Below are 12,342 nucleotides of genomic sequence, written 5' to 3' on the forward strand. Positions count from 1 at the left end.
GTTATTTAATCACATTTCCTAACTTCCAAGGAGTTGTTACTGATGTGCCACGAGGAGGCTGTAACAACAAAATAAAAAAGTCAAGAAGCTTTTAACGGATTGAACATATAAACAAATACCAAAGATGCAATAAGTTCTTATGAAAGACAAACATGCATGTATAAACAAAGACATTTAAAGCAAGTTGTGTCTGCAGAGTCAATAACACAGAAGTTGGAATATGCCAGATTAAATGTTGCCTGGGAAGTGAATACATGTTATGAAGTCTGTTACTCCAGAATCCTCCCTTCCTTCCTGTAAAACAGGCACATTATTCACAGCATTTGATATAATTAATTTGGTAAGAATTCAGCCATTATTTCATTTTGTTATAATACAGACATTTTTTTGCTTCTTTTGATGCTAAAACAGACTTCTAATTTCTTGGGAGGCCATGCTGCTGCACCAGTTGCTGCAGTACTTGTACTCATTGCAAATATTAATTGTTCCATCTTCAGAGCATTCTTGCAAGGAAGTGAAATTTGAAGTATGCCAATTTGATAGCTGGGAAACAGAGTCAAATACAGATGAAGATGACATATTGCTTAACTGTCAACTATCAAGGACCTAATTTTTTAGGATAATTTGCATTTTTGGCAGAAGCATGCAGGTGTAATCAAATCACTGTTCCTGTTGAATTGCTCATAGGCTGAAGTATAAAGTTGGATATTTATAATATGAGCAACACAAATTTGAGAGCATGTATTCTAAAGGATTTATCCCAAACTATATCGGAATAATGCTTCAGCTTTTGAACAATGACTATGCATTCTTTCCCAGCTATCCTCTGCTCATTTCATGTATTTCCATTTTTGCAATAAATGAAATCAAAGATTTACAGGAGACATTCCCAGTAATGGCTTTTCCTTGATTCATCTGTCCCAGGTGATAGACATTAAAAACAAAACTAAAATCCACAGATGATTATTTAGTTCAAGACTGGACCATGATATTTTCTGATTGTGATATTGAATCATATTGTAAAGGCAACCTTAATTCTGACATTTCCTGTATCTACTTTGTACTCTTAACATATAACTAAAGCAGAGGGTTTTTAATAAAAAGGAAAGAAGCAGCAAGAAGTGCAGTTTTCATGTCTTTCAGTTTAAAGTATTCAGCTCAAGCATCATACAGTAGTTCAGAACTTTCAGATCTACTGCAATATGTAACCCTACAAGACAAATGTAACTATAGGAACATATTGTCAATGTAAATCAGTCATTATAGGGTGACAGGCTTCAGAAATAGTTTGAGAAACAGTTAATAGCAGGCAAGTAATGCCAAATGTCAGGACTCTTTATGTTCATTTCCAGTATTGGAAGGAGGATTTCCTTTCACCATAAATTTCCTTTTCTCTGTGTCTCCTTTGCTATGTGTCCCTGTGTATCTGTCCCAGTTCCTTCTTCTTTTTTCCTCCTCCTTCCAATCCTACCTTTTGTCAGTTGTTAATGCAACACTTCTCCTTGTTCTACGTTACATTGCTCTTCTTTTCCCCCCAACTTCACATTCTTCCGTCTTTCTCTTCTGAACTTAGTTTCATGCCACCCTGATTGTTTCATTAATTACAAGCTCTTTCTCTCTCCATGACCCCCTGGCTCTGTCTGACCCTTCCTGTTGCCTCCTCCCCTTACCCAGTCGTTTCAAGAGCTGCATTGACATTCCCTGTTCCCAGCCTTCCCTGTTGCAATTCCCATCTCCATCTGCAGTGTCTGCTTCCCCGTCTCCCTGCTCAGGCTCACATTCCCTACTGGTTTCAGCACGTTGCTGTTTCTTTTTCGTGAATTTGCCTGGATATCAGGGAGGGAAGCACTTCTAGCATTCTGTTCCAATTTCAGTATTTAGCATGACAATTGTAGGCAGGAGTGAGGAGAAGGAATTGCAGGGAAAGAACCACTTCATTGCTGAAGCACTGGAATAAAGCATGCTCAGTACAGATGGGGCCCTTTATCTGCAAAACTCGACAAAAGCTTTCCAGTGGTTGAAATATTTTCCAGTACTTTCTTGGATTTTGTTTGGGGCAACAAAGACCATGTTGTCACAATTATACAAAATTTCAATTGTGTCCTTACATTTTATTTGTAAATTATATTTTGTGTTCTTTGGTATGCGCTATAGAAGAAACATTGTATAAAAATATTTATTATAGTCTATTATTCTATATACAGTATATTCCATAATTAAACATATAATAGCACCTCTTACATCTTTCAGGTTCTGGGAAAAAAATTCTTACTGGGGAAATACATTCTTATTCCTCTCAAAAAGATCTCTGTGTCTCAGTATCTAAGCATGCCTGGGGTAATAGTCTTTTTATCCACAATCATTTTTCAATTTACTGTGTTGAGCATGCTATGTAGTTTTATAACTAAGCAAATAAAGGTAGGAAAGCTTCAGTGCTCTGTAGGGAAGTGATATAATTGAAATACAAAGTGTAATTTCAGCATTTAAGAAAAAATTATGCAAGAAAATCATAATTAAAACTAAAGATTTTGTTTATTATTTATTATAAATAAATGGATACTTGTCAACTTGAAGTTATATCTAATGTTACTATTTTTAAGTATCACTTTGAAGAGTAAGGAATAATTTTAGCATAGATGATAATTGCATTTGTCAATAAGGGGGTATGTTCTGTTCTATTTTTTCTTTGTGTAACACCCATTTAGATTCACTTTTAGCACATGTACAGTCTTTTGTAAAATGGGAGCAATAATAAAAAGGAATTTGAATACAAAACTATGAAAAGAAGCAATGCAGGGTATTTTAGGGTTGTGTTTGAGTTTTTAAAATACTGAGTAGATAACAGTTTGCTGCAATATCCATAAAATGTTAAAAAATAATAATAATAAATAATTTAAATTTGGGTCTCAGATGTACTTATGTATTTTTTTGAGCGATAGAAAGAGATACTAAGCTATTAGGAACTGGTGAAGACACTGGTTTTAAATGTTTTCTTTGCTTCTGTTTTAAATAATAATAAAGCAGATTATCCTCTTCTCCATACGTATTGTAGGTTCACTAGATGCCTATGCCTAGCTCCCAATCCGGTTTCCCAAGACCCCCTCATCCCACACAAAAAGGTACCATACAAAGATAATGTTTGACTTTTATATATGTTTTGTTAACAGGCCTCTTCCTAAGCACTAGAACAATGACATTTACTGCCTCTTTTACTTTCTTATTTCTGTTCAATTTTCTTCTCCATCTGGTTAGTTAACATGTATTTGCCTGCCTACATGATTATGTTTTCTTTTACTCTATATGTCCCACATTCCCAATTTTCTATCTCCCAGTGGTTTCCCTCCCAAGTCCTGTACCTTCATTTTCATTCTGTTTGAACACTGATCACACAAATTTTGTAAAGTCATCTAAAAGTGTTCTAGTTCTGCACCATCTTCACCACTGACTATTCTTTCCTTGTCATGTTCCTGTAATGTGTTCCTTTTGCCAAATTGTTTACAAATAGTTTTGTGCTGTTGTCCCAAAGCTATCCTTGGTAAGAAGAAGAAGATTAGTCAAATTTTCTTTCTTTCATGCTGCTATTTTTTCACTTTTCCATTTATTTTAAATTTACTAGCAATTTCCTCAGCTTGTACCTTTTCTGCTTTCTGCCAAATAATTTCCAACTTCTGCATGCTGTCATTCCAGCTGCTCCTGAAATTAGCACTGTCATTTTCTTCTAAGTCTTCTTACCCTGCTCAGTTCCCTGAATTCTCAGGTCTGTCTGTTTTTTTACCTCAAAGGTTTGTTTTTGTTGCAAGAGGCCCTTTGCATTTTCTGTGTTCTCAAAGTCCTTCCATCCTGCTCACTCTCAATCAGTTTTTCCCTCAGCTATGCATTCTCCTCTAGCAGAAAGTTTATCCTCCTTGTCCATTGGTCAAATTTTCACACCTCAGTTCCTTACTCTGCTGTAAATATTACTTTTTTTTCTTCTAGCACATTATCAGCCTTACTCCAAATGTGTCTGTTACCTACTCTTTCTGTCCCTTAGCAAAATGAACTTACCCTTTCTAAGCCCTTTCCCACCGACATCTTCCCTTTCTTTAGTTCTCCACCTCTTCTCTAGGTTCATATTAGCAGTTCAGTTAAGTGTAATGCTAAGTGGTTTCAGTTTATACCTTCCTGATGTAAGAAAAACCACTCAGCTACCGTGCTCACAAAACCTTCCAGGGCCATCTGTTTTTTTCCCCTCCTAGAAAGGACAAGGCAGGAAATAGGGATGTTGAACAGATCCAGCAACAGAGAAAGAAAATAACAGCAACTCAGCACACTGGTCATGTATGAGGTTCCTTTGCAGGCTACTCAACAAGAACAAGAAAGAAAATATTATTTAAATTTGCCCATTGCAAGTGTGCATTTTGCTGCCCAAATATTAGGGGAAAGCTGCCCTGCAGTTGCCCTCCAATTAATAAAAATTGCTTATATACAGCTTTAGTCTTTTGCCCTGAAACATAACCTAAATTGTTTCTGCATTGTTTTGAAACTTGTTTAATCTATTTTTCAACAAGCAAAATCCAAGTAATCCAAGTAATAATCTCAGCTACTGATAGTCCTTGATTCTTGCTTGTTATATTTGTGTTTGAAAGATGGATATCTGAAGGATTTCCACAATGAAAGGGAACTTTTGGTGGTTCTGTGAATCTACTGCACACAGTTCTATTTCTTATATATAAATCTTGGACAAAAGTGTGTGGAAATATGTGATGATATTTTTTATGAGATCAAAAACTTTATTGGAAAAGGCCATTATCAAGGCTGTGAAGTCAAGCATTCCAAAATTAGGAAATGGTAGAATTAAGGTTGTCTTCCGCACCTTTGTTCAACTGCCTTTGTGTATGTGTCATGATACAATCTTTAATTATGTGATTAGATATTGTATTTTTCACAGTACCTTGTCTCATTCAGTGCAGGGGACAAAAATATGGATGAATAAAGGGATATCTATCCAATATTTTCTTCATCTTCAGTGGTCAGTGTGTCTTGTAATGCTTTATATAATACTTGGTTTATGTATAATATTTCCATAATTAGACATCATGCTTTACAGAATAGTTGTAAATTATAATATAAATTTCTTCCATATATTAAATCCTAATTTTGGCATTTCCTAACAGCTGAGGACTTTGCTTCACTAATGTCCTAGGTAAGCATCTCCTAGGGTTGTTTCTTAACAAATAAACTACTAAGTCAGAAGTTTCACTGTGATGCAACATCTGAAAACCATACAAATTTAATTTTAAGATTCACAGTGATAAAGCTAACCAAGCAACTGATAAACTGTAATACCATAATATGAGCAGTGTGGCCTAAGGAATGATCATTTTGCTATGGCAGTTTTACAAATACTTGCAGAGATAAAGACATTTTGGGATACATTTTGTGCTCTTGGGCACAGAATCTTCCATTAATTTTTCTTGCAACCTGTATCACCTCTAACAGTGTCTCGATCAAGCTGTCTTTTTCTTGGCTCTCCCATATTTCTGGGTTTTCTATCAACATTAATAACAACTTTCAAATTTTCCAGTTTCTCTCTTGCTCCTTTTTTATCCTCACACCTTTCAAGGCAAGTTTCTTTTTATATCCAGTCATAATTCCAGCCCCTAAAGTTTTGACTTCTTCTGCCTAATATCCTTGCTAATCAAGATCCAGATGTCTCGATACTGACTCATAACGTTCTGTCTGTATGCCACATGTCCAGTTACTCACCACGACTTTTCCTTCTAAGAAACCTTATATGACTTTGCTTGACTTTCTTACCCTATCTGTGTTGTCTCCCCTCCTTGTATTCTCAGCCACTGGGTTCTGTTCTTGTCTATTAATGTAAATAATTCAGTCCGCCAACTTCAGTCTCAGTTATTGTCAGCTAATCACTTTTAGTACCTAATTTCTCAGTGTCTTCCAGTGCCGTGCCCTGGTTTCTGTGTTTCTATGTATGTATTTAGCCAGTCTCAGTCACTCCTCCAGTCACATTTTCTGTCCTTATTTTCAATTCCAATCACATCAGACTTGTCCTAATTTCTGTAAATTTTGAGTATTTTTATGAGTTCATGTTTGTAGACTTGAAGATAACTGTTGGCTGCTGATCATAGAGAGAATACATTTTCCAGTGCACGGCTACTCTCAAATTACTAATCATTTATTAAAAATAGTTTTCAATATCCTCAAATGACAGAACATGTATTTCTTTTCCAGAGACATCACTATTCTTTGCAACACGTTTAACTTCTCTTTAGTCTTTTCTTCATTTGTTTTCTGCATGATATTGACTGTGATGACCAGTGCTAAGTACATTTCCTTTATCATTAGAGTCCTCTCAAGAGTTGCATCTTTCTCTTAGAACTTCTATCTCCTATCTCTGCATTTCTGTCTGTTCTTTTCCACGTCCCTCCTTTATCAAAAACAATTCCATTTGCACCCATAGCTGCCTAAGGATGATGTCATCCCTCTGTATAATGACATGTAAAACAATGGCCATATGTTTTCTAAAGTATTAATTGATTAAACCTAAGGAAAGCACCTGATTCTTTATACATTTTACCAAGATTTTTTTGCCTTTTTTTCCTTATGAAAACTCTTGGAACTGGTAAATGTCTCTCTATGTGTATCAACGTGTAAATTCTGCATTTTTATTCAATTGACACTTTCTCATCAGTTATTCTGGTTTTATCACCACCTAGTAAGTACCATAGATTTGTTGTTACTCATTTATTATTGCATGGGACTTCTAGCAGAAAGGTGCTTGGGTTTAGTATAGAGCCAGAATTCTCAAATGAATGTATCAGGTCATTTGCAGAATGAAAATACATTTTCATTTTCCCATGTGACATTCCTTCTTCTCTGTTGACCCATTTCAACACTGTTTCAGCTTCCCCTCTATTGCTGCTTTATCATTTTACTTCCACCTCTGTTTCACCTCAACCCCTGCCAAGTACTACTTCTGAATATCCCAAATATTTCTTAATATGTCACTTCTTGACCTGCAAGGCAATGTGTGTGTGTGTGATCTGGAGCCATGTGGCTGCTGGTTGACCAGGTGGCTGACTAGGAGGCACATGCATTCTGAGGGATCAGTGACAAGCCAGGAGATATGCATTTTCTGCTGGACATCTTGTTGCTGCCTCTTGGCAGCTGGGCAAATCAAACAGTACATGATGCTTCTCAGCAGCTGAAGGGCCAAACAAATGGTTTTTCAAACTGCAAGAGACCCACAGCCCACCTGTTGTGCAGGCCTGCTATAAAGGTTGAACATTTCAGCAGGGAAAAGAAGTCAGGAGCTGGAAACAAAGCTGTCAGAAGCCTGGAAGGCAAAGGGATTTTTTTTTTCTAGATATGTTGAATAACTGCCCAAGGAAACATCTGCTACTTAGCTAGGCTGTTTATGGAAACAAACAGCTGACTATTCTAGACCCATAGAAATATAAAATGGTTCTGTGAAGCAGCAATGACAAAACAGTGGACTGACTTGTTTGGAGATGAACATTTCTGTGATTTTTAGGCCAGTTAGCCTGTTATTCCATTAGGCCCAATTAAAAAAAAAAAAAAAAAAAAAAAACCTAACCAGAAAAAAAAACAACCAAAAAACAAATAAGCAAAGAACCTAATAATTTCCATTTAATTTGCCAATAATCTTAGGAGTCAAGAAGCACTTTGAAAGTCTGCCAATGTGAAATAACATGTCTTGTGAAAATGTGACTTTGAACAATCTGACAGACAGATTTAGCATTTTTCTTTTTACCTGTCTGATTTTCAGGTTTCTTAATGAAATTTTCCATTTTTAAGATTTCTAAAGATCAGTAAGACAACTGGTTTCAGTCTCTACAGTTTTGGTTAACTGCAGGCATAAGAAAAGACTGCCTCTGTAATGTGAGCGTTCTCCTTTGGGTTATTCTAGTACCTCTCTAGGTAAGAGTAGTGATTTGAGGTAACAGAAATGTGGGAAAGAGAACAGAATGGAACAAAGCCATTGTAGTGACCCACTGGGGAGTGATATCTGCTGTTTTGTTATTGATTCTTCTCTGCATGCCAGTTTGTCAAACAAATTGATGCATTGGTGAAAACGTATGCACATGCACTGTTCAATTATAGAAGCTAAAGGATAGTGTGTTTTCTGCATTGCCCTTCTCTTTTGTCTTTCTTATGCTCAAAAGAATATTTATTTTCAGACCTAGTGATGGTCTTAATGGTGTGACACTGTTAAAATATTAGTGTCCAACCCTCAGTCCAAGCCTCATTTAGTGCAGCTGCCTTACTAACTCCCTTTGGATAGTCCACCTGATTCTATTTTATTTTTGTTCAGTCTTCATAAAATATTTGCTGGTTCAACACTGTTCTTATTTGCAGTAACACATAATGCTTCATTTTCCTTTTGATTAGTGCCTTAAACTTCAGCTGCTTTTTGACTTCACTGTGTAACACCTTGTATTAATGTCAGGGTCATGCACTTATTATTCATGTGAACAGTGCTATTCACTTCAATGAAATTATATACATAATAATAAATAACAACATTAATCTGTGTGCACCACCTTGAATTTCATTACTGTTGCAGAAGATGCATCTCTGAAAATAGGTTCTCTTAATTTTTATACATTTTGGAAATAGCTTGACTCTCTCTATGCACACTAATTTAAACATTTTATTTTATTTCCCCTAAGCCTTACTAGCTTTACCAGCTCACAAGTTTTAAAGACACTTGTTTTACTGATTTTTTTGGCTTGACAGACTATCCAATATAGTTTAGCTTTGAAACCTATATTCTGTAGTAGACATTTAAAACATCTCTTGCTAGTTCATCTGTCTTTTAGTTTTGATACTGGAATACTTGATGAGGAAACAGACGTTAAAGATTAATTTTGCTTCATATTTCATTGACCATGGATAAATACTGAAATTATCTTACAATGCATGGAAACCAAACAGCAATAAATAAGTTCCCTATCCACCTGCCCAGGAGTCAGCACTTTGGCAGGTTTTCAACCCAAGCTAATCAATTAAAGACAACATTGATTAACTTAAACAGAAGGTGATATTGATTGCAGGCAGTAACCTATAAATAGACAATTGTTTCATTGTGTTCATAGGTCATTGTTAGCTACACCTTTAAACTTCAGGGTACATAATCCTATTACCTATTAGCCAAAAAGCAAAGGAAAGGCACAGAGTGAATATACAGTTATATCTATGTTGCAAAGTACTCTTATTGAACTGTCTCATTCAACACATGCTCTTACGTAAAATTTTTCACATTTTATTTGAAATTGCTATCTATTGCAATTTGTATCTCATTTTGTAGCTGTATATATATGGAGCTGATGGAAATCAAATATGTTCCTGACTTTTCTACTGAGATGAATGGTTAATCAATCAGATCTTCTTCCAACATGGTGCTTTAGTTCACTTTTAAGAAACTGTATGTAAAATTAATGACTAAGCATGAACAGAGTCAAGTGGGAAAATTCAGGACAATACGAATATTAAAAAGGCCCCACATTGTGCTCCAGAGGCTTTATATAGAATTGTTTTGACTTTCATTTTCATTCGACCTACGCGTTCATCTTTTTCAAAGAGGGAAGGATAGGATGGATGAATTCTTACCTAGTAGAACTTCCGGGGTCGCCCCAGTTGTCTTGCTGCCTGGGAAGGATGGGCACGGCAAGGCACCATCCTAGGTATTTTTGTTTCCCAGAAGTGTTGGGAAGGATGAAAGTTTGACAAGAAAGTCTCACAGATATGTATGCTTAGCAGAAAGATTTTTGAATGTAGAAGCTGAGGAAGGAATAGAGATGGAAGCAAGTTTTGATATAGAAGAAAAGAATTGCTGAGCCAGTCTTACTGGATAACCAAGGAGGCAGAGGGTATGTTAGTTAGAAGGGGGTTTATATGACACAGAACAAAGGATAAACCCACCTCAAACAAGAAGATGTTTTTACCAAGCAGAAAGATAGCACAGGCAAACAAGTCAGCAAATGTTGCAAGTAGAAAAAAGGTCTCAGAATTTTCCACTGCAAGAAAACTGAAAAACAACTTCTAGCTTAAACTGTAATGCACTAACATTTAGTGATTGGAGAATACTAACATGAATATGGTAATTGTATTAGTTATGATAGGCTATAGATAAAAGTTAAGGTATAGATTGGTTCTACTGTATTAAGATGCTCAGCAAAGAAAAGTATATAATGCATTTGTAACCTAAACTAAGGGTCTCCAGGCCTGCCTGCAGCTGCAGCTGACAGCTCTAGGCACAGGCTCTGTCTGGACTGCTCTAACATCTTGCATGTAATAAACTGCATTTTGGAAGAGCCACCTGGAGTCCCGCATCTCTCATTTAGGCTCTTACAGAAGTACTCTGTTCCCTTCATTTCCTCCCTCAGAAGGTGACTGAAACCTGATCAGGCAGGTAGAATATATATTTCTAGCACAGTCTCATCAGCTAAAAACTATTCAACATTTTCCCTTTTAGAGAAAGAACCAAGAGGCTTGATTTTTTTAGAAACCAGGATGAAAAATTGATTACAACAACATTGTTTCAGTCAAACGGTATTTCTATAGCCTACCATGAAACAGGTATAAATAAAGTGGATTTCTGGTTCAGTCACAGCTGAACTATAATCCTGAATGTTCTGAGGCTGGTTGAGGAGCTAGATCTGCTGGCTGCAAGCTGTTTATCAGTATTTGCCTCTACAGTGTGTAGAGAGCTCTTTCTCTCTTTTTCTGTTTCTTACATTTCTTTTCCCTCCACCACATTTACTACATCTTAGACAAGTGCTGGAAAATAAAATAATATCATGTCAGGTTAAGATATGTCATAAAGAGGATTGTTTATTGGCATTAGTTTTTTAAGCCCTATAAAGATTTAAAATATCCTGATGTTTTTTTATCATACCCATATAAAGGAATTTCATCTTTCAGTATTAGTGTTGCATTCTTCTATTAAATCCTTAAGACCTTACCATCAACAGATGTCAAAATATTTAATGATCTGTGATTTTTCTAATAAATGCACTTCCCCTTATGACTTGTGTGAAGAATGAGGGAGACAATTCTTACACCAAAATAACAGTAACATTTCTCAGTTCTTCTAAAAGTACTGTGCTTTGGAGAACTAGTAATGCAGACTCGTAGCCAGGAAGTTACTTTATCCATCTAGCACACATAGGAGGAAATCTATTAGATAGGGAAATCCATATGTCCTTCCTGAAAGGTGCTACAGCTTGAGTAGGTAAAAAGAAGCATCCAATCCAGATTAGATTTCAAAACTTGAATTTCAAGTTCAATGAGACTTAAACCATTAAATATGAATGGTCACCATCCTATTCAGTGACCTTTTTTGACTATTAGCCACCAATCTGCATCAAAGAAGAAAAAATTTCTAAGCAAGCCATGTGAGCTAATCTACCAAGGCAGGTCATAATCAATTTTCTATTTCATCCCTGCATGTCTGAAACTCTGAAATGAGGTTTTCAGAGAGAAGTTAATATATGCTTATCTTGACATTAATTCTTGTACTATTTTAAAAGTTATTTGCTTGTCCACAAGTAGATGACTTGTGCTATTTGAGGTGCTGCAGTGTATCTGTGAGATCTGCATCATGCTTCCAGAAGATTCAGGCCCTTCTGGAGCAGCAGCTGGAAGCAGCCTTACAGGATGTGGAAGTCTGATTCAAGTCATAGCAGATGTTGAACCAAAACCCTTTTGCTCGTTTAGAATACCTTTGAACATACAGAATTCTACACTTGGGTTACATTAAATGAAAATTCATAGCTTATTGTATATACTGAATAAAAATATATTTATCACTGTGTTAATTCTAAAGGGAAGGTATATGCCACTCCTGTCATTATTACACACTAACATTCATGAGATAATTTCTCTAGATCTTGTTCCCCTCTTATTTGTGGACTAGCTTGTATTTAACATAGCGTTTGACTGATTTAGGAAAAGTCAAGTCGGGAGGAAAAGTTGTGGGTGTTATTTAAATTATTTTTAAAGAATCCCAAACTGACTTTCAAAAAGAACTGATAATATTTACCATGTGTGACTCAAAATCAGCTCTTTGGCCAAATAGATAAATGGTCCTGGATGTGGAAGCCTTGAACTTTGCTAATGTGTATTAGCATATTCTCATACTTTCTCTGTTTTTTGGAACATCTTTGACTTCTATCTGTACATTCAATATTAAATTTTTTTCATAGCTACCTCCTTTTAATTTTGATTTGAAACAAGCAATTCATTTTGGCCATGAAGCTTGCAATAATAATCATGTTTTAAAATAGGTAAAGAAGCAAAATTGGTCTTTAGCAGACA

The 12,342-nt window shown here is 35.8% G+C and overlaps 1 protein-coding gene across 6 annotated transcripts in view; it reads left to right on the forward strand.

The window, feature by feature from the left end:
• The window catches only part of DACH1 (dachshund family transcription factor 1), a 354,945-nt gene that overhangs the window by 320,619 nt on the left and 21,984 nt on the right, over positions 1-12,342 (forward strand). For 2 of the 6 annotated variants that reach the window (XM_064408603.1, XM_064408606.1), the window contains one exon: positions 3,053-3,119. The exons of the other annotated variants lie outside the window; for them this stretch is intronic. In XM_064408603.1, the coding sequence (XP_064264673.1) occupies positions 3,053-3,075 (23 nt within the window). In that variant the 3' untranslated portion in view covers positions 3,076-3,119. The remainder of the gene's footprint in view (positions 1-3,052; positions 3,120-12,342) is intronic. 6 annotated transcript variants of the gene reach the window in all.

This window comes from Passer domesticus, chromosome 2 (genome assembly GCF_036417665.1).
Source record: "Passer domesticus isolate bPasDom1 chromosome 2, bPasDom1.hap1, whole genome shotgun sequence".
In the NCBI taxonomy this organism is placed as follows: domain Eukaryota; kingdom Metazoa; phylum Chordata; class Aves; order Passeriformes; family Passeridae; genus Passer; species Passer domesticus.